This window comes from Poecilia mexicana, unplaced genomic scaffold (genome assembly GCF_051168715.1).
Source record: "Poecilia mexicana isolate PSO_F unplaced genomic scaffold, ASM5116871v1 scaffold_3, whole genome shotgun sequence".
NCBI classification, from domain to species: Eukaryota; Metazoa; Chordata; class Actinopteri; order Cyprinodontiformes; family Poeciliidae; genus Poecilia; species Poecilia mexicana.
In genome coordinates this window covers 33,396,502-33,423,499 of record NW_028263372.1, presented here as the reverse complement: position 1 = coordinate 33,423,499, position 26,998 = coordinate 33,396,502, and the positions used below count along the sequence as shown (strand labels likewise).

Below are 26,998 nucleotides of genomic sequence, written 5' to 3'. Positions count from 1 at the left end.
CAACAATCCCTTCATCAACACTGGCAGCCATTTCTTTTATTTGTTTGATATGCAAACATTATTTTTCTTATTCTGAAAGCTGTAGATGCTCACAGTTGGAGTATTTCAGATCCATGCAGATGCCATTAGTATAACAGCTTCACACAATGCTGCTTATGAAAGGATCATCAATAAAAGAAAGCCTGTGGAAACAGATAAGGCTCATTTTTTATATTTTGCATAGAAAAAAGCTCCAAAGGAGGCAAGCCAAATTTTTGTGTCCATCAGACTGAGCTATTCATAATAAACTTATTTCCTGCCAATAGTCTGCAGCTCTCCACCCCCTCTCATTAACTGTTCTGTAACACAGGCATACAATAGCTACCATTAAATAGTTCATAAAATAAACACTAGCTGTGAAGTGGAGTTAAAGTCTTTGATGATTATTTCATGAGTCAAATCAGGATAACAGTGTTTCTGCTCATTCTGTGATTCCGGGTCTCTTGAAGCCCTGAGGAGGCTTCTATCAGTGGGAGAGGCGAAGCTGGAGAGCTCTCGTTCTCATTTTGCTCCTCGTTCGATGCAAATGATTCTTCTCCAGCTGACAAGTATCAGCGACTCTGGCTCCAGGAGCATGATGAAGATGGGGTGTCAGGTCGGTGCCCAGCACAGGCACAGAGTGATGTATTCATTTAATTTCAGAGTGATGACATACTGTATAAAGACTGCCGAACTGGCTGGTCATAGATTCGCTGATTCCACTTCTCTCTCTTCCTCTCTCACACAGATATGTGAGGAAGCCGCCACTCGTTTATTCATGCAAATGGGATTGGATGTTGTGGAAAAACATTTCCTTGTTAATTTAGTGTGTAATAATTGTTTTAGCGTTAGCAGAGCTTGCTTTGTGGGGGGTTGATGTGCCGTCATTAGCTGAGCAGAACGGTTTGAGTTGACAAGAATGTGCAACATACAATGTGCTTGTTGCCACTCCTGTTTGGTTTTGGACTTACATGGTGGACGAATTATAACAAAAAATTAAAACCACAAGTAAATCCAGCAAAAGCAGGTAAAAAAGATATAAATAAAAGCTCTTAAAACTGAATGAAAGTATCTCTTTTATATATGGATTAAATAAGTATCTAAAAGGGCAGTATTGTGTATTTTTCCCTTATCAAAAACATACATGGAGTATTGCCTTGATTTGTTCATGCATGTTTGAGAAATCCTCTAATCTCCATGGCAACCATTCAGCTCTGCAAAATGCTTGGGGGGACCTAGGTCTGCCTTCTCTGAGCTGCGGTTTCTGAGTTTCTGCCTCACAGATCAGCGCTCTCCTGGGACTCCCCCACTCAGCTCCTTCAGACTAGCCAGCAGCAATTAGCAAACAATAATTGCTGCTGGGTATTGTACAACCCAGGGTATTGTACAACCCAGACTTAAAATTGCTGACACCTATTTTTTCTTTTTTTTCTTTATCAGTTGAAGTATGTTTTATGCTCCTGTGATTCTGCAATGATATATGTGAATAGAAAAAGGAGAGGTGGATGAATGAATTTTCTGGAATCTTATAGTTCAGGTTACATAACATGGAAGTATGTAATACAAGGAGATTTTTTTTCTTTGTTCACACTGGTTAAAGGTTTCTGTTTTCAGGTCATTTATAGCCACCGGGAAGCTAAAATGTCAGCTGTTTGCCTGAGGCTTTTCGTCTGCAGCTCACAGCGATTATCCAGCTTCTAATTTATCATGGATGAAAATGGTGCAGTGGAAGGACCACATGGTGCGACCAGAGCCAAAAGTCGTACAGCTGCAGTGTCACTAAAATGTAATGCATAAATGTAGAACACCAAAAAGTAGAAAATTTTCTAGAAAAAAGTAAATAAAAAGTCAATAATTTTCAACTTTTGAAACTTTGTTGTTTATTGCTATTGGACCAGTACTTGCAACGATATTTTACTCTGGTAAAATTAAACTTATGGAGTTACTGAATGCATGTTTTCACCTTATTCAACTCTTTTCTTTTTCTTTACCATTTCCACAAATTATTATTTAATTTAGTTTTGATGTAGTTTTATAAAAAAAAAATGTTAGGTTGTATTTGTTGCCACTAAGGCATCACTTTTCTCACTACAGATGCTGAGAATGTTTTATGATTTGAATAAAAACATTTAGTAAAATACGAACTCGAGATAATTTTCCTCTCTCATTAAGCAGATAGTAATATTACTTTTCAAGGAGAAAACAATCATCTAAATCTATCTGCCTGTGTGCATCCATACAGAGCTTAGATAATTCAGAAATTATGTTAATGAAATAATGAATCTATCGGTTTAGAGTAAGACCTTCCACACTGAAAAACTGAGGATTTGTCATCTTTTCTGGCCTTGCAGTTACTTTGAGCTGGAAAGCAGCGGTGTGAGAGAGGAGATCCGCTACCACTACCGCTTTAAGGGCAAACCACGATCCGAGTCATTCCCCTACCGCCTTGCTGACGGACAGTGGCACAAGATCGCCCTCACCATCAGCACCTCCCACCTCCTGCTGCACGTCGACTGCAACAGGTAACGGCACTCAGAACAGATAATGGCTTCCACCAAAGGAAGCTTCTTTTTTTTAAAACCTCGCTCCTCTGAATTGACACATCTAATAAGCTGTCTGTGATTATCAAAGTAAATATTTGTTTGCTGGCGTGTCAGTGAGAATGACAGGTTGTTAACGGTGCTGAAGAGGAAGCGTCCTAGGACAAATTAGCACACAGTGAATGTGAGAGGGAGGCGGTATATTTACATAACGTCCTGTATCTCTGCAGAGTGTTGCATGTTCAACATGTTCAGCTGACACAGATCCTTTAAGATGTGAAAGCTAACAAAGGCATAATTGGCTCACCAGCTCTCTAGTAGGGACATTAAACTCTGTCAGAGCTAATCTATAAATATACAGTTTAGCTGTGACAGTTTTACTCAATCCTCACATCTCTATTCGAGAGTTAGGAAGGTCTAGTTTCCCATTTTCTCTCTCCATCCAGCTGCTGGACATGTGTTCAATCAACGAGGAGTGTAAATCACTGTAGAAATACTCTGTCACCTTTAGCTCCATGATGCACTGGATGATTTATCAATATTATTGATTTTTCCCAGATGTCTTTTACATCCATAAGGCTTCCAAATTAATTATCAAGCCAGAGAATATCTAAAATGAGTTGAGGGTGTGTGGTGAACGGAGGAAGATTGGACCAGAGTGTTATTAGGGAGAACAGATCGTCAAATTATCAAACAAAAATTGTAATAAAAATCTTTTTTTTTTTGTCTGCACTGTTCTTTAGAGGAGAGCAACCCATTCAATCACTGTGTGATTGAATGGGTTGCTTTGGTGCTTATTCTCACATGGTTTTGGCTGTCAGTGGTTTGAATGTAGGGGCTGAAACAGAGCTTAACTGTTCAAAGTGAAATCTCTGAGTCTGTTTATAAATTTTACATTTAAACACGTTTTTACTGAGTCTCGCTCTGTTATGCCAGTGCGTTATGTTTTATCTACATATTAGAACTCTGCCGGGGTACATGCAGACCTCCTTGCTGCTATTTTCCCATGCATATGCACTTTATGTTTTTATTTCATCATATTTTGCTGAAACTTTATTGTCTGGGTGCCTTCACCCTCCTGTCGGCTCACACTGTAGATATGGGTTCAGTAAGTTCATGAAATGCTCCTCACCCTGAGCACCCAAAGATACTGGCAAAACTTTTAGACTTCTGCCCTTTTACAAAACACAACTAAAATACTCACAGCTGCATTAATATTTTACAGGAGGAATCAGTAAGTAGAAAAATATCCAAACTGCCTCGAATCTTAAAGATTTCCATAAATGACGGCTATAAAACTTTCTGTAAAAGTGTTTTACAGTGAAATATCACCTAAAATGAAAAAAATGTATTATGCAATATTGTTCTTTCCACTTGTAATAATGTTGTACCCTGTTACAAGCTACTATGGTTGCATAAGGATTCTATATTCACCATTTGTATGTCTTTCAGTGTTGCATGATAAACAGGACTAAAGAACACTTTATATCTATAAAATGGTAACCAAAAATATTTCATTTAGTGTCTAGTTGGTTTACCCAAACATAAAGTATTAGTTTGTTTTTATTATTTGGTTGAGACTGCTGTAAGAAACTTCTACACAGTTCTTTTGTAAGTTGACTCGAAGGTGAGAACAGTGACGACATTTTTCTGCGATATTCAGAGATTTATTTCACCCTAATTCCCGCTGAGCAGCTCTAACAAAAAGAGTGGGAGTTTAGTCCTTGCTTTTGTCAGCACATATAAAAATGATGGATAAAAAACACCTCAGTGGAGAACATTTTTAAGGATCCACTGGACAAATGATGTCAGATTCCATTCACCATCTCATTCATATTACCGATACATGCACAGGAAATTAAAACCTTTATGTGGGCTGATCTGTGAGGCTTTCCCTGTAAGATCAAAGTAAAGCAGATGACAGCAGACTTACCCAACTTCTGCCAGTTTTACAGGTCTGACATTACGACTCACCACCTCGTTGGCAGCCAGTCTGGTCTCAGATCTTACATTTGCCTGTCCATATTCTCCATGAGTTTTAGTAGAAGTGCAAAGAATGCATTTCGGCTGTTTCCAGAAAAACTCGAGTCAAAATACCTTTTCATCTTTCAGGACAATATCTGTGCTTCCATTACCAATGTGCACAGAATTTATTGTTAATGTCAAAACACAATTTTGCAATTGCATTGTTTTCATTAAACAATAAGCACAATTAAAGTCACATGTGAGATAAGTAATTAAAAACGCCGCCCCATCTTCATTCAACCACTTCCTGTCGTCTTCTTTGTCTTTCCCGTCAGTAGTAACATTCGGTTTTTGATCACATGACTTGTATGATGCAAAAACATTTTTCCATTGTATTTCATTTGTGAAATACACCAATTTTGATGCAGCTGAGAAAATATTATATTTTATCAGAAAACCTGATTTTTTTTCCGCGTTTCTGTTAATCAAATTTATTTTCATCCTTCCAATTTACACAATTATATGGTCAATGGAAACACAGCACTGTTTTCTCCCCCTGCCAGTAAACATTTTCATATTTCACTCCGTCGTACCAGAAGGCCTGCATAAATTTTATAGCCACTCTGTCAAAGTGGTCCATATGTTAGGTCATGGAAATATTTACACATTGTATACTTATGAAGGTAAAATTTAGCACCTCAATATATTTTGCTGAACTACTGTCAGCTGATCAAAGGAGGACATGTTTATGCACAAAAGATTTAAAATGAATTCTGATTTTCTGATCTCAACCCTTTAACCTTTGCTGTCAATTTTTTTTTCAATTTGTTGGAATAAGTAATAGACCAATAGAGTTACTGTATACTATGTGGATGGTTACAGACTAAAGACTGTTGACTAAAGACTGTTGACGTCCTCGAGTTGGAAGTTTCCAGGTTTTGATTTTTGTTGAGGTTGATTAATCATCCCATTGAAAGCTTGACAGCCGCTTTCAGTCTTACTTTTCCCCACGTTCCTGAGTCCAGCAGCCAAGTTAATTTTAACAAAAGTTTTGCAAAAAGAACAGGGACAGGAAAACAGCCAGTTTGTATCATGGCAAAACTCACTTTAATCTTAGGAACGTACCCTTCTTTAAAGCAAGTTGTCAGATACATCAATTGGCCTGTTTTCTTCCCCTAACTACACTTATTGATTTAGGACACAAGGACTTTGTTTAAAGTTTGGCAACCAATGATTTTCCTCCTAATCGTCACAGTGACTATCTATTTTGTGTTGAGTTATGGCGCAGTGTTCAAACCCCAGGAGCATTTCAACGTTTTCTCTTACAGTAACATTGGTAGATTTGGTAGATAGTCTGACAGAAGAACATAAACTAGGCAGAACTGTGAAGCGGAAGGAAATGGGCAGTATTTTTTCTTTGTCCAATCAAACTGTTCTTCAGTTTGCATTAAAAGGAAAGGAAATTAATCTGTTATGTCTGTAGAGTAGAAAGCTGCTGTACACATGCATGAAAAAACTAGCAGCTATAATTTCAGCATAATGTGTTTCTATAAAGTTTTAACTTAAGGAGACTGAATGCCTATGAACGGCATCCTCCATGCATAATTCATCCTGTCCTGACTTATGTTTACTAGGCAAATTAAAGTTTGTGGGATATTTACTGATATAATCAGGTTCAATTAGGAGTCATTCTGCTGTTAAATTAGTATAGAAACTTTAAAAGTAAATGCCAGTCATTACTGCTCACAAGTATTAGCTTTTCAGACTTTGTAATTTAGATAACAGGCAAATCAGCAGGAAGATTTCTGTACTTTACAGAAAATACACAGATTGATCAAAAATGTAAAACTGAAAGGGTTTTGTTATAGGCTGATTTAAGGTGTTTTTGTTTCTTTGCCAGAACTGTTTATTGAGCTGAATTTGCAGTTTTTGCAGAGATACTGTAAAACATGCATTTATTAAACCCCATAATCCACTGAAATTTGCATTCTTGTGCTTCGTAGTCTTGGGTTTAAGGACTGGCATATCCTCTATTATAAATCTATTCTTGGTCTGCTCCCATTATTTTACAGACCTACATCCTTTATGAAAGTATAGAAAGTTATGGTCTTTGTTCTGACGAATTATTCCTTTTATCTATTCCCAAAGACGGCACAGGACTGGGAATAAAGCCATTTAAATATGCTGCTCCTTCTGCTTAAAATGAGCTGCAAACTCTGCTGCATTTTAAAAAGCCTGTCTCACCAGATTAATTCCAGCACATGTTGGAGTCTCGTTTGATTGACCATTCTGCCCCCATTTGACCTCTTGATGCCATGTGGATTGGAAATTTTGACATTTTGGTTCTTAATAGTTTGATATATTAAAATTTAAATATTGAAAACTTACTCTAAAATCTACATGCATGCATTATTCATGTGATGTGTCTGTTGTGACCTGAACTGATTTCAAACCTCAGTTTTCTGTTTCTTGGTTCAGTCAAGGTTAAATAGAAAAGAGCCAGACCAAACAGGTTACAGTGCAACCTGTTAGTGTTTTTACCAACATAACGTGTGGAAACAGCTGCTGGGTATCGGTAAAGTTGTCACTTTGAATGTTAAAGAAATATAAAGCAGGTTTTAAGATGAGTCATTTTCCTTAAGTGAGAAACCTGCAATTCTGTCTGCAGGCCGCGTGAAGCTGCTTGTGAAGGTTACCTCAGGGCATTCTGGGTTATATCTGCACAGTATTGCGCTTTATTTTCATCCTCAAAGTCCTACATTTTAAAATATGTATTTTTTTTATAGAGGACTCCATGTTTTTGCAGTAAATAATGTAGTAATGCTTGAGTGCATCTTCCAGCATTTACCTAGTTGTTTTCTCCTACCAATGTAATCTAGAAAGAAATGAAACAATGAACTAGTAGCAGGTTTTTGGTTGTTCTTTCTGATCATGCAATTCTCTGTCAGAAGATTTGAAATCAGTTGATTAGAAGCTAAAGAAATGGTGACATTATCTCCCATTTGACTCACTGGAATTTTTTAGGATGTCTCTGCCTCCTATTTGTTGCTTTCGACACAAAACCCTCCGGCATTTACCTTCACCGTGTAGCTGTCATTTTGTTTGTGTGTGTTTTGAGAGTCTCTGTGTTTAAGTGAGGGACTCTTAGCCCGGGGTTGGGATGTTGACTTAATCTGAAGGTGGATCAGAAACAGGAGAGTTCATGGACATTTTGCGGCATCATCCTCTCGGCTATCTGCCCGACAGCCATCCTGAAAAAACATGACACAGGTAAAAACATGTGAAAGGAGATGCTGCATGTGCCCAGTAAGGCCTTTGGCTGAGACAAAGCCTGTCATGTACCATAAAAACAATGGGAAAGAAAAACGCTCTAAAATGAAGTGAAGTGATGGAAAATGTGCACTTTAGGGTAAAACTGAAGGGTAGTTACAGATGAATTATTTGTTTAAACTACAAATAAGCTTTCAGCGTAGAATGGAAACCATGACTGATCATAATAATAAAAACATGTTTTCTAGATTGTAACTTAGATTCACACAACACTGCAGAACTCCTCTGCTAAACTTAAGCCCATCTTGGCCAGACCTGACCTTGAGAAAATAGTTCATGCCTTCATTACAACCCAACTTGATTATTGTAATGCGCTTTATGCTGGGGTCAGTAAGGTCTCCCTTTCACAGCTGCAGCTTGTTCAGAATGCTGCAGCCACTGTCATCAGGAACATTTCACTGGCGTTATTCTCTCTTCACTGGCTCCCTGTGTGTCGTCAAATCATTTAAAAATCCTCGTTCACTTATAAATGCCTACATGGATTGCACCTCCATATCTTTGAGTTACTTGAACTTTATGTTCCTTCCCGGGCACTGAAATCATCTGATCAGATGCTTTTGGTTGTCCCGAAACCTCCGAAAGTTTAGGAGCAACAGCTTAAAAAGCACAAGTTCCTCTGAACTTCAGATAGTAGACAAACATTTTCGCTTCAACGGTTTAAATCTCTTTTAAAAACACATCCGTTTCCCTGGATTTAATACAGTTGGAGATATCTTTCTGATAATTACTCAACTTGTTGTCTGTTTTGCTGTTTAATGTCTGAGTTTTGTTATGATTAATTCATTACAATGTTAAGAATCATCTTTGCATGATCTCGGAGCTGTCTTCATGAATGACTGGAACTACAAATAACAATTATCCAAATTTCTTGAGCAGCTTATCAATCCTGCCACTATCAAATTAATCTCACCTAGCAGCTGAAAAGAACATTGCACAACTTTAGCCCCAGTAAATACAGCACAAGCCTCATGTTCCTCGTATTTAAATTTTAGTGCCTCTTGAACTTCTTACAGTGTCCAGCAGGGGTCAGGTGCAGATGCCTCCAAATTGTGCATGCAAAACTGCTTAGACTGCAGGCATTTTACCCTAAACATGAAGGTGATCAGGATATTTATGTATTGTTTAAAGCACATGCTTTAGAATGACACTAAGATGTTCTGGTGAAGAACATTGTAAGGCAGCCTTTTCTCTTCAACATGTTAGTTCTGCAGCCTTATGTTTTACCTCTGGCTGTCTTATTCTATGCTTTTGCTCATATGGTGGGTTAACTTAGCTTTTGCAAGTTTCTGCTTTCATTTGCAGAAAAAAATGTTTATTGAAATGTTAGCTTGGTTTAAATTCAATTCCTTTCATTTTTTTTCTTCATTTTTTGCTTGATGAAATAGAACAACACATGACAACATGAAGCTGCAGGCTGTAAATATAGAAAGTGCATGTCTGCAGAGAGGCCTGTGCCTAAAGTTAGAGCAATGTGTCGGATTTGTGTTGCATGGTGTGATCTGGGAGGTTTCAAAAGCAAGCCGGTGTTCACAGTTCTTGGAGAATTTTTCTGTCAGCTTTGATTCTCCGTAGATCGGTGCACAGATCTATATCATAGGCTTGTTTGAAATTAAATCCTCCTTTTTTAGATAAGTCTGTGTCAGAGTCTTTGCTGGAACATTTCATTTTTAAAGACAGCAAATGCAGTAAATTCACTTCAGTAGTTTAGTTAAGTGGTTATGTGCTATCTGTTGCACATAATACTCCTACTATCATTATTTTGGTCACAACAATTTTCCAGCTTGTGGTTTAATCACAGCAAGGAGGCGACATAATAGACTCGGGTCATGTGAATGTAATAGGGCTTTGTGGAAATGGTATTAGTCTAAGCTGTCATCACCTCTGCATTAGATGGTTAATTAGATTGTGGTGTGATTATTTAAATAGAAAACTTAGCAGGTTCATAGTCTGACATTAATCATCTCATTTAAACGTAATGCAAACCGGAAGCTGCTTAGGCATTTCTAACTGTTTCTACACTTCTCAGCTCTGTCTTTAAGTAAATGCAATTAGCTCTTATGTCTCTGTTCCAACATAGTCAGATTTTCCACTTACAGCTCTTTTTCTAGCTCAATGGAAACTGTAAGACATTTTCAGGACACTCCAACTAAAATCCCATAAAGTCAAGTTTGAGTTTGATATCTTAAACTATCTAGAAATTAAGTTGTTTCTGGAACACAAGTCAAAAGCCAGACATCACCTTTTACTGTCGCAAATTGCTTGCTTTTCCATTGTTTGCTCTAAGTGCCACATGAAGGCTGCCTGGAAGTGACCTGAAATCAAATATTCCAGTAATGGATCCAGATTGCTCGGGGGAGGCATCGTAGTTGGAACCTCCTGACCTCGGTGTTTCATCCCAGACATGACTAATTATGTACCTGTGTGTGTACTGTCTGCTTCCCTTTTCTCCTCTGGATTCATTCTCATCTTATCTGACACCATTCAATCTCTGCCTGTAATTATGTTTCTCTTTTTCATTGATTAATGTGGCTTGCCTCTGAACTCATCAGCGTATTCAAGAAGATTATTTTCCTTTTTTATTTGCCACCGTAGTAAATGACCAATCGGGTACAATGCTCTACTAAATGGTAGTTTTATTACAAGTGTGGCAAAACTGAATTTCATGTTATTGGCCCTTTTAATTTTTTGTACATCTGAACTAATTCAGTTGTTTCATGCCTGTGATTTTCACCTGGTTCTTAAATGAAGCCAGTGGGACATATCACAGGAAGTGATGTTTTAAGTCTCAGATTAAAATCCGATTAAAGCAGTTCTAGCGTGTAAAACACTGAATTGGGTAGCACTTTATTTGAAGCATATACGACTGACATGATACTGTCATAAACATAGCATAACTGTGATGAAGATGAAGTCATCATCATGAATATTTATGACTGTTGTCATGAAGTGTCATTCAGTAAATGTCATTTTTAATGCAAAGTTCCTTCTTGCATCAAAAGTGTCATCATTTACCAAATGACACTTCATGACAACAAACATTCATGAAGACTCCTTCATGGTCATAACAGGTGTTATGTCATATTTATGACAGTGCTGTGTCAGTCTTATGCACACCACTTCAAATAAAGTGTTACTCTGAATTGTTACCAAACAATATATATATTTTTTTAATCTAAATTTCTGTGAAGGTAAAATACAAACTCAGGGATATCTGTTTGCACACTGTTGGGATATGTTAGAGTCAATGATATTGTTTTTCCTTATTTTGATCCTTATTAAGCATTGATAGTTGGGTGTTATAATGTTGATGTCTTCTGAGTAATCACTGGCAAATCCTAAGCATGCAGGAGCAATGAAATATTTAATGCTGTGTATTTAGTTCCTTGTTTGGTTCAACACAGAACAGTTCCTCAGTAAATGAGATTTCAGATATTATTTAAATAAGTGTGCAAAATCCTAGAGACCTTATTATTTTATATAGGGGATATTGACAGACTTTCAGTTTATTTGAACTCAACCTTTTTGGTGCTTGTGTTTGTACGGTTTCGAAGGCCTTATCATTAGTTAGAAAAATATTTAATTAAAGATGGTGCTGTTTACTGGTCTCACATGTAAATCATAAACTTTACTCGTTAACTAATAATTTTTAAAGTTTCTTTGCTGAGAACTTAATTTTGAAATTTTCTAACTTTTAAAAGGGAATCAGAGTAAAAGTGACTGGAATTTTAGTCACTTTTATTATTTAACAAAACTAGTATACAACATTGACAAAAATTATCTGTTTTTTAGAAGTTTTAAATTCTGGGATGACAACAAATCTTAACACCATCAGTTATGGTATTTTGCAGAACACTCATAACAGAATACACTAAATATTAAAAAACACATCAACACCCTGCTGTGCTGTTGACAAAGGACACATTGTCTAAAACAATAAGGAGATTTTAGGCAAAATGATGCATAGGTGATTCAGAGCGACCGTAGTTCCAGGTAAATTAATGTAACATGCTGTATCAAAAAGTTCTGCCTTGTTCTGAAAGAGCCTTCAAATATGAGTCAGAATACATAAGCTTTGTTTTTCATGCTTCATACAAAGAAAGTCCTAGAAAATTTAATCAATAGACAGATTTTTAAAAATCCTGTTTTCTCTGCTCTTCATACAGAGAAAAAAAACTGTTTACCTGTCCAAATGATAACCTAATTTCTCTCTCTCTTTCTCTGCTTCTTTCTTCCCAGAGCATTTTGGGTTCATATCAGTAAACAACCCACACATTCAGAAATAATGACATGTACTCAAATGAACAAACATTTCATGCTCAATGCGCAGAGTGTGAAAATGGCTGTACTATGCTCCGTCATACAGAATAATTTTTTTCTTTTCCCCTCACATACACCTGTCATTTTAAATGTATTTTCCTGGTGCATACTTGTAGGTCATTTTCCTCCCACACACACATTGTGTCGGTTATTGCTGGCGGTTATAATGCTGCAAAGACAAGGTCAAAAGCCCACAGAACTGTAATATGTCATTGAAATCTCTACATTTCCCCTCTTGGAAACCTGGAAGCTGTTCACACACTCAGATTATCCTTTTTGTTTTGGAAGGGGATAGTTAGTTGGAGTTAATTGCTCCATCTGTTCACCATGTTGCTGTCCATTACTTGAAGGTCATTTTATTAGCAGAGTGGTTGGCGTTTCCCAGAAGCCTTTGCTGCAGCCTTAAATTTTTAGCTCCTGCTGCTGTTTTTTGTGCTTCTCTCTGGTGTCTCTTCCTATTTGGTACCCAGCGCTGCCAGGCCTCTGCATGTGTGATCTTTAGATGTGATATGAAAGTCAACCTTCAAGGAGCACCGAGTTGAAAGTAAGTTGTTTCTCCTTAAAGGCTTCTCCTTTAGGGGTGCAGAACACAAATATGCTCAAACAAAAGTAACCAATAACAAAAAGCAACTCAACAGAGCTTCTTATTCATTATTTTAATATCATGAAAATGCAGACTAGGCTAAAGTGAAAGTTTGATAGATACACAACCTTAAATATCATTTTCTAGTGGGTGATAAAGAGGACATTACATTAAACTAATTGCTAATTTCAGTTGTTTTCTATATGCACATTATGTTTTAGATTTTCCTCCTCTGATTTAGCAGATTAGGTTGCTGTTTTGCATGCTAGTGCAGCTGAAGAGGACACTGAAAAACAAACTGGGACAAAACAAGCCCTTTATTTTACTATACTGCCTTTTCGAGACATGAAAAATACAATTATGGGTTGGGTAACAACTCCTATCACAAGGTTAGTTTTCTCTAAGTCATTTTTAAACGAGTGTCTCTTTTACATATTGTCTTGGAAACAAGTTAGGAATTATCATGATATCTAGCTCATTTACAAGTCCTGTCTTTGTCTTGATCCAAGCACAATCAAAGAGAGAATATCCACCAGTGATGATGTGTTCATAAACAGAAAGGTAATGAAGCCTCAAAGGTTTGGATGTTATAAAAATATTACTTTTACTTTATTCAGTTTTAGCTCCTGAATGTTTGATCCAGTAAGTTTTCAACAAACATTGAAAACTTACTACCCTAACCCTAAGCCTACCCCCAACCTTAACTCTATCCCCTAACCTCAACTTGTCCTTAAGGAGAAATTTACATGGAAACATAGTAGAAATAAGAGGAAGTGTCCAAAATGGAAAATAATTTGCAATAAATATTAACAAAAAATATTTTTAATTGCCTATTTTGTAAATGCAAAGAATTAAAAATGGTAAAAACAAGCTTAACAAACGTGGTGTAAAAACTTGTATTTTTTTTATAATTCAATGTATTATTTATTCCAATGCTAAAAATGTTAAACTAAAACCAAGTAAAATGTACAACATTTGCTTGACTAAGAGCATGAATAACAAGGCAATAAGCAAAAAATGACAAGTCAAAATAATTAGTTCAAGTAAAATAGTTTGTCAGAAATCATAAACTACAGCAAAGTTAAATTTACTGGTTTTATGCAGCACCTTGAGGAAATATTAATTCCCCTTCAGTTATCTTACATAACATCAGATTACAACCACAAATCATTTTTAATTTGAAATATTTTTCTAATAACTCAAGGTTTTTATCATATTGAATAGAAGGGAAAGTAAACAGGTTTTTATTTATTTCCCTAAACATAAATTTTCACTCATGAAGATCTTGAATGGTTAGCACTTTGTTTCTACAGGAATATGAAGAGAGGTTCTGTTCTCAGTTTGTTTTTCTCTCTAAATAGATTGGTTCCCCAGATATTCTTGCTTCAATAAGCAGTCAAAGGTTCAGGGTAGCTGATGATGAGTCAACCCTTACATATGAGTATGTTGTTGTGAAGTTGTTCGCCTGGTTTGCTTAGAAAAACAAGAAAAACTTTGATAGACTGACAACCTTTGTCTCATGATCCTCTAACCTGTAACAGAATTTAGCTTGTGGGAAAAAAATGAATAGATTTATATATAACATTAAACCAGAGTCAAAAGATTATATGTTTGGAAATATGCATATCAAGCCTGTCTAAGGACTGAGTTGCTTTTTCATTACCTCACTTTAAACTATCTGGAACAAATGCATTTCTGGAATATCTTGTCATGATGACTTGGATAACTAATATTGCATCATTTGACCTTTTGATTGTAGAAGGTTTCATCTGATGGACAAATCTCTACCAACAGTCTAGTGCACATAACCTCCACATAAAGTCAAAATTAGCCACCCTTCACTTGTTGGCTCTAAGGAAGCCTATGTAGAGCAGGGAGGGGCACTCCCAGCCCCTGGGGGCCTGTGGACTGTATATTTATTCACATCTGCTCCCACAGATCAAACTGAAATTTTTTCTTTTCTTACACCATATCATCCATGTTTTAAATAATTAGTACTGGAGCTTGGAAACACCCAACACATGTAGGACACTAGTCCTTAAGGAAGAGACTTGTTCACCTTTGGTTCCTCAGTAGGAGGGATGTTGTTTTAAAGCAGGGGTGTCAAACTCAGTTTCACCGAGGGCCACTTCAGCATATTGGCCCCCCTCAACGGGCCACATTGACGGTACAAATCAGGAGGGCATCCCTGCTAAAACATCCCAGACAAAAGGCTGACTTCCTCTCATTCAGTTCTGTAGAGGCTTATAATGAGTCAATGGTCCAGGTGTGTTAGAGAAGAAATGCATCTAAAGCTGCAGATGGTGGCTCTGGAAAACTAGACTTGAGCACCATTAGCATAAATGTATAAAAATACAATGTTAAAAATAAATTAAACACCACCTCATATTGTTAAATAATTGATTTTATGTATTGAAGTTTTATATATTACATTTGAGTTTCCATGGATGTAAAATTGCTGCTCAGTTTAAAAATTACAATATTTAAATAAGTTGTTTAAAGGTAAGCAAACAAATAATAAAAACAAGTCACATGGGCAGACATTATAAACTTTACGCAAAGATTTACGTAAAGTCAACTGAAATCAATTAATTAAAAAAATCCTTTCTGAATATCATCTCATGGTCTCTGAACTAAATGCGTCTTTCTGACCGGGAGCTGACGGCGTGTTGAAGAGTTATGGACCGGACGCTTTGGAGCGTCTGGTTAGGAAGCGCATTACAAACCTTTGGTTGAAATGTAGTTTGTAGTCAATTTGTGCTCAAAACCTATTTTAAGTCAATCATCGACCTATAAAATGCTGGGGGGCCACATGTGGCCCGCGGGCCTTGAGTTTGACACATGTGCATTACGCCATAGAACTGCCAATTGGTAATTGAAGTAAAGTAGCTTTGATTTCAAAGAAGCCGACACTGAAGTCAATTGGCAAATGAACCATCACGAAAGAGGAAGGCTCTTGTTGTCTCACTGCACCCCAAGAGATGCATAACCTACAAAAACCATTTCTGTCTGGTTTCGAACCAGAGACCTTTTGCGTGTAAAGCAAACGTGATAACCACTACACTACAGGAACTGAACTTCTCTGCTTTGTTTCAGTTTGAGGTTCCAAAGTTGATAATGTGAGATGCAACGCATGAAAATTTCAATTGAGGCTTGCACTCAGATGCCTGGATTCAGAGTACAGACCATGACACCACAGACCCTTGTTGGCCTTTAGTAAACACCTGTGATGAATAGGACATGCAAAATCAGTTTCTGCCTGGCTTCGAACCAGAGACCTTTTGCATGCAAAGCAAACATGATAACCACTACACTACAGAAACTCATGCTCTTTGCAGTGTTCCTGGTAGATGATCCACATTTTGTTAGAGACTAATGTCAATGATGGGCATGGAACAATGTCAAATACTTATACCACAGATCCTCTCAGAGAGCACAGTAACTTGGTGAACAAACTGTCAGACTTATACTTGTGCCTAATTTCACATTACAGGTAATGAAGTAATATCAACACTTCAAAATACAAAATCTCTGGAAAATAAAATATTATGTATGTTGTTTTGAAAAACATTGGAATATAAGCACTTTTATCAAATCTCCATTGTGGTAATTTCATGTGAGTTCTTCTTAAATCCATGGAAACTCAACAGTTTGTAAGGTAGGTGAGTTAGCTCAGCAGGTTAGAGCATGGTGCTGGTAATGCTGAGGTCATCGGTTCAAACCCCATATGGGGCAATTCATGTGTAAAGTCTTTCAGACAATCAACACTTCAAAATAAATAAGGGTTCAAAAATAAAATCAACACTTTACAATAAATAAGGTTTCAAAAATAAAATCAACACTTCAAAATAAATAAGTGTTCAAAAATAAAATCAACACTTCAAAATAAAAAAGGTTTCAATAATAACATCAACACTTTAAAATAAAAAAAATGGTTCAAAAATAAAATCAACATTTTGCAATAAAAAAAAATGGTTCAAAAATAAAATCAACAGTTCAAAATGTATAATGGTAACTGTTTCTGTCTGTTCAGTCCATAAACTAAGCCTGGGATCAAAAAATGTATTGAAGATGTCATTAGCAGAGACCGAGGCTTGGCTAAAAAATAAAATCAATACTTACAAATAAAAAATGCTTAGGAAGCGCATTACAAACCTTTGGTTGAATGGCGCGTTAAATTCAAGTCTCCATTACAGACCAGAGAAAACTAAAGAGAATGCAACGTTGTGTTAATCCATTTGAGGAGCCGGTAGTTTATCTGGAGGAAATAAATGACGATGCAAAAGTTAATTAGACTGTAACATGCGCAGTCCGCTGCTCAACCACTGCGGACGCGGCTCAGCCGCTGCGAAGAATTAGAAACCGCTGGAAGTTAACAAATGGAGCCATCTTGGTGCAATTTACCCAGGAGAGCGGCGTTCTGGAGGAGCTGCAGACGTAACATCTGTCCGTTTCGGAGAAGCGAAACCACGCAAAATAAATAAATAAATAATCCTGGTAAAAGCTCACACCGGACCGCGCAGGGTAAAACACTCACAGAGTTCAGTTGATCTGTTTGGATCAGACAGATCCAACTGACTGATGAATTAGCGCAGATTTTTCTGCACATGGGAACCAGGAGGAAGTGCGTTCAGACCCCAGCGGGTGAAGTGATGCTAATTTAAGTGAAGTTGCTTAATTTAATTTATTAAAAGTTATTGGGACCCCAGTCAGTGGTTTTTGTCACTACAAGAAAAAATGTAGATGCATTTATCTGTTTAATTTGTGATGGGATCTGGATTCACGGTCAATATTAACTGAACCGCATAAAATGCGACTACATAGCCGATGTTAATATGATTGTAATTTCACGGATAAAAATAGTACAGGACTGATTTTTTTTTTTTTTATGTTGTCGGTCAAGATAACGTCTAGCGCGATCTGCCGCCCTGACACCAACTCACACACATCTTCATTCACAGTCTTACTTGTAAATCGATTTTTCTTTTCTTGGACATTTTGATGTTAGCTTGTCGATGTCTCAGTTTTATTCGTTGGGAAAATCAATAAGCAGCTTGAGGTGACTCTGCTGCTCTCTAGTGGCGAGAAGCCGTAATGTTGGCTGGTAACAATCGGAATGCATTGTGGGAGATGTAGTTTGTAGTCAGTTCATACTCAAAACCTATTGTAAGTCAATGTCGGCCTATAAAATGCTGCAGGGGCCACATAAAATGACATGGCGGGCCACATGTGGCCCGCGGGTCTTGAGTTTGACACATGTGTTTTAAAGTCATCTTTCTGAGGGGACGGGTGGCAAAGTCCAGACTTTACATACATCATGTGGAGTTTCTGATGACTTTCTCAGCTGCAGGAACAAGAAGAAGCTGACTGCTTGAAACTGTGATAACAGTGTTTGTTTCTGTCTGAGTCCCTCTTTGTTTGAGTGACACACATCCCCACCCACCAGAACCTGAGTGCTTTCAGAGTGAGAAGTCTTTGATAGATTTGATCAATTAGGTTTGAGTTTTCCTGTCAGGCTGCAGCTTAATGATTATTTTTAGCCTTTTGTTTTTGCAACTGAAAAACTATAAAGGTTACATTAGTTTTGCGCTGTCCATCCACTGTATTATACAGTTGCAATGACTGCAATCAGAGGATTATGTAATCAGCTTTTGTCTTTCCTGCCAATGCAGCCTCTGCCAAACCTCTGAGTAAATATTCTTAATGTGATGTTTCTCTCTCTGTCTAATGGTGAGAGGGCTCATTTGATGAGCAGTAGATAACAGTGTAAGCTCTGTTTCAAGGTAATTTTTTGTGGAATATTAGTGCCTCAACTACCTGGTTAAAATCACAAAGTTTTGTTTGGCACAGATGACCAGGCGCTTTAGTAAACCAGTGTTTGCATCCGGGTGATCTCTGCGACGTCCAGTAATTTTATGCCTAACTAGCGGCCATCGTAATTAATCACAGAGTTCATTAAAGGTATTTTCAGTCAGAACAATGAGGAGGTGATATTTCATACTATATGTTTTGTGCCCTCTGCTTCTCCTTCTGGAAAGTGCAGTTATATGTAATATTTTTGTTCTATAATTATGGATAGAGGCCAGTGGATACCGGGTTCATCCATATTAGAGTAGCAGATTCAGGTTCCGCATAACAACGTGTTATTGCAGAAGACTTTACGTGGCCTGAATTCACCAAGAGCTTTGCTAACAATGCATACGGATCCACATTATTCACCTCATTTGGCCCATAAATCATCCGGGGACATTAATGTTTAAGACGTAGTTATAGCCAAACAGGCCACATTTGTGGCTCAAAGAGGGGTTGTTATGGGTTTCATTAGCAATGAACTGCCAACAGCCAGTGTTTTTCTTTTTCCTCTTAAACCTCCAACTCCCTCTTGCACGTTGCTACCCTGAACACATTTCCACAGATCACATTTCATCTGTGTGTGCTTTATTATGTAAAGACCTGCTTTCAATTTTTTAACCATCCCTGTTGCCTGTTCTGACCTTGATTTTTTTTCCTCCTTCTCTCTGTAGTTGTGCTAAATGCTTTTCTAATAAGCTTTTAAAAAAGTTGATCAGTTTTGGTCTCTGTTGCAATAAATTGTGCATGATGTAAATCATGCATGACTTCAAAGGAATGTGTACCCTTGTGATACTTCTAAAAGTTTGCATTTAAAAAAAAAATTCTTTGATTTGCTATTATGTGAACTTTGAGACCTAAAAAGCCTAAGTTGACATAAAAAGGAGACAAACCTCTCATTAAAGTCAATTAGGAATATTGCATCAATTTAAATGAAGCAAATGTTGAAGTATTCCAGTTGGGATGTTTAAGTTAAATTTAATGCAATGATTTATAAACAAACTCAAAAGTATTAAAGGATACATAAAGCAAATTAGATAGATACTATTAGAAAGCTCCATAACAAAAAAGGTTTTAGATGTGGAGGCTTTCACAGAAATTGTCTGAACTGAGAAAATGATGAGCTTGTTCCCTGGAATATTAAAGAAAATTGCGATTTTGAGAATATCTGATTGTAGTTGTATTGTTTAGTGCAATGTTGTCCAAACTTTTTGTCAAGTGGGGAAAAATCAACAGAAAAAAATAACAGTAAAAAGAAGTGATTAAAATAAAATCAACCAATCAAAGTTGATTGTTTTTTGTAGAAAAGGGATGTTATTCATCGGAGATCCAAAGATCTTAAAATGATTTTGTATATTTTCTGTATTTTATTTAGTTTTTTTTTTATTATTATTTTGGGCTTGTTTGAACAAATCTATTTTGTTTGAACATATTTGAGTCACTTTCTGTCAAAACACTTGTTATAGTTGACAAAGTTTAATAAATTAAATAAAAGCTGATTCAGATACAGCAAAGTTTACATAAACAGTTTTACTTATTATAAAAGCTTGGTTATAAAAAGTTAAATACTTTTTGTTGTACTTAACATTTTTCCAGTTTTTTCCTGGAATCGTACCCTGATTAAGGGACAAATTTAGGGCCACACAAAATCACTCAAATGGCCACAAATGGCCCCCAGGCCGCATTTTGGACATCCCAGATTTAGAGAATGTATTTAAAAGTGAAATGGGGCCTCTTTACATGGATTTTTTTTATCAACTATTTTTTTTCTTTTTTGTGATAAATCTTTTTACTATTTCATGAACATTGTGATGAGAAATTTTAAAGATGGCATCGCATGTAAATGTGCAACATACCTGAGAAATGATAGTGATGCTGTTTCATGTTCTAGTGTGAAGTTCAGTGTGTTTTTCTTTTTAACATTTCATTAATGAAAAACGGTATATGTTAGCTCTCCACCTTAAAGAATCCACTTGTGGTGCTTTTGTATCCAGCAGCCAGAAAATGACATTCTTACTTTGCTCATTAAAAAACCCAGTCAGCTGGAAGGTACATTTCTTTTTCCCCTACCTGCTAAGCAGCTCATGAGCCCGGCCAGCACTATCATTATGATAAGAAAAAGGCTGTTATAATAGAATGGTACATTAGATTAATGACAGATTTGTAAAGACACTGAACTTCATCAGATAAAATGTCAGCTCGCCTCCCTATATGTTTTGCTGTTCAGTAAAATGAAATGATGTTTTAATATAAATGTGATAAAATGTAGTGACACAGGTCGTGGCCAAACCATGCATGAACAATTCGAAACCATACCCCGAATGAGGAATTCAGGTGTAACGTTTTAATTTCCTGTGAAGGGCAGAGCCAGCACCGCTCAGCAGAGCAGCAGCCATTCATTACTTCATTACCTGGCAATGCCCCTGCCAAGAGAAGGGTTAGGCTCAAAGAATAATAATGAGTTGAAATCAGGTTAGCAATGCCGCACGATGCCTTCCATAACCTTGACATTGTTGGCATTAGCAGGGTTTGGGCTTGAGATACAGTTCTGGGGGGAAAGTGCTGGATGGTTCCACTGCAGCAGCGTGAGAGAATATATGGTGAAACCACACAGAACATGTGTAGCCTTTGGGGTTCAGATTAGTGGACCAACTCCAGAAAAGTAACCAGCATTTAGATCAATCAGTGTTTGCACTTTCACTGCAGCAGCTCCTGCAGATCTGTTGGAGTTACTCCGGCAGCCTGATGAAGGGCAGTTTTAAATGTCAATGAAGTAGTGGAAGATGTGTAGATGTTTTATTTTCACTGGATGCATCACTCCACTGATACAGCAGTTATAACTTTTCATTCTCAGTCTTCCATTCACTTGGAAGGAGCTTGAGTATTTTTTATGAAGTAATGCTACTCTTGAGTGAAATTTCTGGATCCTCTACCTGCCAAATTAAAAACAAACATGTTTTAACCAAAAAGTTCACCAGACACACAGTTTTTTTTAGTTTCATACGTTTATTTACTGAAAGAAATTGTTTTGTTACTTTTATGGATTATTGCCATTTTTATCCTTAAATCAATAAAATTTTCACTTAAACTTCATATTTTGACTCATCTGATGTAATTTGTAAATATTAAATGATTGATCAGTTACTCAGTACATTTTACCAAATACTATTTTACCCTTGATTAATGTCATGGATGGCTATTTTTCACTTTTATTTGAAAATAAATAGTGCTACTCTTAATTGACTACAATTTTTGGGTGCTCTGCTCACCTCTGAACAGCATTAAAAAACTGCCTAAACTCAGATGGCCAGTACTTGAAATGTAGCCCTTGTGTAACGGTCATGATTATTCATTTAAAAAATAAAAGTTGGAACGGCCAGGCTGGTTTATAGCAACACTATAACTCGATCATGGCCTCAGCAGCTTGGCAGTAGTTCAGTTAATTTAGTGCATCGCTCCAGCTGTGCTCGTTGATGGAAGTGTGAACGATGCATTTTTTTTTCTGGATGCATTTATAATGTGATTTATTTGTTTCACTGTCACAATCAACTCTTGATATTATCTTTTGGAAAAAGGATGAGAAAAACGTGTAATCAGTGGCTAAAAGGTTTGAACAGTAGAATGACAAAATAGTCACATATCAGCTCATAAACAAAATATAAGCAGTTTTATGCCAGCATTACTTTATATCTTAGGTTGGATGTTTGATGGTTTGATGTGCTAAACACAGAAACTCTTCTCTCCTGCTGATGAGATGATTGAAATAATTTGAATCAAAGGCTAAAGCTGATGGTGGCAGTGCAGAAACCAAAAAAGGAAAAGCAACATTTTAGGAAACATGAAGTGGTAAATGTGCTTTGACGAGTGTGACACGTCGTCATAATTGCTTTGAGGCTATGAAATTTTCCAGATTTACCTTTAATCAGCCATTTTAAAACATCTTCAAGGACCTGGAGATTGTTTTGCTGCATTTAAAATATTTTGTTAAAGTATTTTTGGAAATATCCAACTAGGATATAAATCTAGATCCTAGATGTGGGATTAAGATGTAAATTAACAGGTTAAATTAAGATGCACATACTCTAGATTTAATCTTGGCTGAAATTTTTGCCCTTTGCACCTTTGAGTAAGTTGAAACTAAATAGATGTAATGGAAACCAGTGTATTGGTGGACTGAGTCAGCACTGTTGTTACCGTTTCATAATGTTGATTTCTTCGTTTTTGTTTTTTTTGCATTTGTTGTGAGTTGTTATTCAGAGATGTTATTATTTACGTAAATAAAGAAAAGTGCTACTTTTCTCCTGCAACAAGCATCGTCCTTTATCACAGTGTCAGACTCTGTTTTCATAAACCGAGCTAAAGTTCCTGGGCCACCTGGTGGCTTTCTTCTGTCAAAGGTTCACTGTTTAGTGTCAAGTGTGATAAAGTGTGTCATTACTGTTTCCGTCCTCTGTCAAGCTCAGCAGGGTCCAGCCCACCTGCATCAGCCAGTCTCGTTCAAGCCGCATGTGGCAAGCAAAGAGAGCTGTGTGCGCCAAGGAGACCCAGGGGACACGATGATGCATCCCTCCCTTACCACACTCCATCCTTTTTATATAAGAATATGTCTTTAGCCAGACTAGTTGTGCCTTATCAGAAATGGATAGAAACTTCTATCAAACGATAAGGTCATTGGAGAGGTGAGGCAATTACACGTTTCTGACACAGCGAGAAAGCAGGCAAACTGGGAATTTGATGACAAATCCAGATTAGACTCTATTTTCATCTACATACTGCAGGTAACACCAGTTCTATACTCGGAAGCAACCTTTCAGTAGCAGAAATTTGGGTCGTTTTATCCATTAAACATGATACATCTGCCATCTTAAGAGAGTATGTTCCACTTTCATAGTCGTGGTTTCTCTGCCTTCTTCTCCCAAAGAGAATGTTCCACTTCTTCTTTGGCTACTTGCGTCTGTATTTCTTTTATTTTGCCTTACATTCTGGGATGTCTTGGTATGGAAAATATATAGGATGTACTTTGAATTAGAAAAATAATCTTATTTGTATTAGAAATCCATCTTCCTGTCATGTTGGAGCATAATTTTAATGTCTTCCTGTCGCTCCGTGGTGGATTTCTACTTTGAGCTGACCTAGTACTGTTTACCTCAGTCACAGAACTTCAGCTGCGAGAGCGCAAGAGCGAGAGCGAGAGAGAGATCTTAGAAGTACTTAATGCAGAGATTTATTGACAGCTGGCTAAATGTATATACAGGTTCCTCTAAGGTAAAACGTCTCTGGTCCGACTTTATTCATCCACAAAAGTCATAATCTTACGTGACTTGGACAGTTAATTCATTCCTTTCCAATTTGTTTGGACATCTTTATCTACGTTTTATCAGTGATTTTCAACATACAGAATCAATAACCTGAAATGTTTTTTCTACTCCAAGCATGTCAATACTTTTATATTATTGTAAAACTATAAGTACAAGCAAGATGTTTGAGTTAAATCACCCGTTTACTTCCTCTCTGCTAACCGAAAGTTTTATACATTAACAATTCACATGTAACAAATTAATGTAGATATTTATGAAAAACATTATTGCAGGAAAGAATTCAATGTGATTTACTTTGAGAGTTTTGCCAATCAATACTAACTACATCAATGATAGTAAAATTTAAGTTGATGGTAGTATTTTATCAAAGGTGAAAGTTCTCATTGGAATTTAAGATTTGCATGTCAGACCTGAAATATTAATAAAAAATATCTGGTGTACAACAGATCTCAAAGTTGTTTTAGCATAACGTCAAACAGCCATGAGGTTTTATAACCTGAAATCTTGAGGAAAAATAAGTGCTTCTATAATACAATTGAAAATAAAAGGTTAAAAAGAGCAGCCAGTTACTACCATCATTGACTCAGAGTATCTTTTGTAAGACCAAAGTTTTGTTGGATTCTGGGACTAAAGCATTCAGCTCTGTTGAATGCTTTAGTCAGGTACATCAGCAACGACCTTAAAGGAGGAATTGTTAGAGCCCATCAATCTGAAAAGAGCCATGAGACCATTTCCAACCAATTTGGATTCACCATTCTCCTGTGAAACAGATTGTTCATAAGTGGAAATCATTCAAGGCAGCTGCCAAACTTCCAAATCTCCTTCTGCCACTAAGGTCACATTGAGTTTAGTTCACACTGCAAAGGTAAATATATACATCTCAGGCTATAAATTTTTCAGTTATATTGTTAATGTCAAAAAAGGGTTCACAGGAGATGGTTGCAAAGTTAGAACATTTACTGAACAACAAGAAGACTTGTGTAACATGAGCAAAGTGGAGATGTTTGGCTGTAATGCACAGTGTTGTTTTTAGCATGAAACCGAAACAGAAACGTTTATATCAATATTCATACTTGAGGACTGTCCACAAACAAAAGGTAACTGAGGCTATGTTCTCAAAGCAGGCAAATATTACCTAAACACAACTTTTTTTAACCCTTTATTTCAGTTTTGAAATAAAAACTTTTCATAAGCTGAAGATTTTATAAAAATTGGAGTCCAAAAAGCAAAAACAACAAAAAAGATTGTAATTTTTTTTTAATAATATATCTGGAGTAAAGATCTTTAAGAAACTCTCATGCAGCGTAACAGAGGGTCAAGCTTAGTAAAAATCAAACTGATTAATAAATAGAATCACTTTAGATTCTATTGATCTAAAATAGAATAAACACAAATGAGGTCAGTAATTTCAAAATAAATTGCAAGAATCCCAATTAAATATTGCACCACAACAGTTGGTTCAAATTGGATATTTAGGTTTGCATTTTCTAACTCTGAGTTAGAAAAAAGTCAGGTTGTTTAAGTTGAGACATCTCACATGTATCTCACAGGGTTTTGCATCTCACAGTAATAACTGTTATTTCTTACATGTTTCAGTTTGGACTTTTTGATTACGTGGATAAAGTTGGAGCACTGAATCATTTGAACCATGCAGGAGAAAAAAAAGGATCTGGATTTAAAACTTCATCTTTCACTGTCGGAGGAAAGACTGAAATATGACAGAAAATGTCTGCTACTCAACTAAGTGAAAATAAAAAGTGGCCTGATGTTTAATATAGCCGACAAATGTTTGCATAGCACATGGTGAAGACTTCAAGATTATTCTTTTAAAGGAAAGTTATGAAGACAGACACACACCTAAATGAATGGAGCCCAGCTTTTGGAGCTTGTGGCAGTCTAATCTGGATTTGATGATACTTTTTTTTTTAATAATATATCTGGAGTAAAGATCTTTAAGAAACTCTCATGCAGCGTAACAGAGGGTCAAGCTTAGTAAAAATCAAACTGATTAATAAATAGAATCACTTTAGATTCTATTGATCTAAAATAGAATAAACACAAATGAGGTCAGTAATTTCAAAATAAATTGCAAGAATCCCAATTAAATATTGCACCACAACAGTTGGTTCAAATTGGATATTTAGGTTTGCATTTTCTAACTCTGAGTTAGAAAAAAGTCAGGTTGTTTAAGTTGAGACATACTTGGTATTATTGCAAATTTTATGGAACTGGAAAATCTATATTTTGGACACTGAATCAGTTCTGCTGCTGTAACTGAATGGACTACAAGTCAACGTTGCAGAAAGAGCAACACTTATATTCTCAAATATGCTGATTAGCCATGTTTGTTGAGCAAATTAGACACATTTACCAGTAAATGAGCTGAAATTGATATTCTGTTTCTGTAAATGGATGTTAACTAGTCAGGGCTGTTATAATGGCCGCATTAGGATTAGTGAGCATAATTTTCTTCCACAAAGGAAAAGTTGTGTGATGGGAATTAGAGTATATAATACTTACAATACATTGGCATTATTAACCTGCTCATGCATAAATTATCTTAGTTTCTTGGAAAGAAAATGTCAGAAAGAAATATGTCTTCTGTTTCATTCACTCATTCAAAATTATCCTAGGTCATTTTTTTTTAAGTTTTACGTTCATAGTATTACCTCCGTACCCTCAAAAGCAGCTGAAATTGAAGCACGTTTGGAGGGTTTTGCATCTCACAGTAATAACTGTTATTTCTTACATGTTTCAGTTTGGACTTTTTGATTACGTGGATAAAGTTGGAGCACTGAATCATTTGAACCATGCAGGAGAAAAAAAAAGGATCTGGATTTAAAACTTCATCTTTCACTGTCGGAGGAAAGACTGAAATATGACAGAAAATGTCTGCTACTCAACTAAGTGAAAATAAAAAGTGGCCTGATGTTTAATATAGCCGACAAATGTTTGCATAGCACATGGTGAAGACTTCAAGATTATTCTTTTAAAGGAAAGTTATGAAGACAGACACACACCTAAATGAATGGAGCCCAGCTTTTGGAGCTTGTGGCAGTCTTGTATTTGAATTTGTT

At 36.5% G+C, this 26,998-nt stretch overlaps 1 protein-coding gene and 1 non-coding gene across 2 annotated transcripts in view; one reads left to right on the top strand and one right to left on the bottom strand.

Moving 5' to 3' along the window:
- LOC106933741 (protein kinase C-binding protein NELL1-like) overlaps positions 1-26,998 on the top strand; it is a 234,328-nt gene that overhangs the window by 43,114 nt on the left and 164,216 nt on the right. The window contains exon 4 of the mRNA XM_088004458.1: positions 2,370-2,540. Within this exon, the coding sequence (XP_087860584.1) occupies positions 2,370-2,540 (171 nt within the window). The remainder of the gene's footprint in view (positions 1-2,369; positions 2,541-26,998) is intronic.
- Positions 16,004-16,076, bottom strand: trnaa-ugc (transfer RNA alanine (anticodon UGC)). The gene has a single exon. It is a non-coding gene; the product is annotated as a tRNA-Ala (tRNA).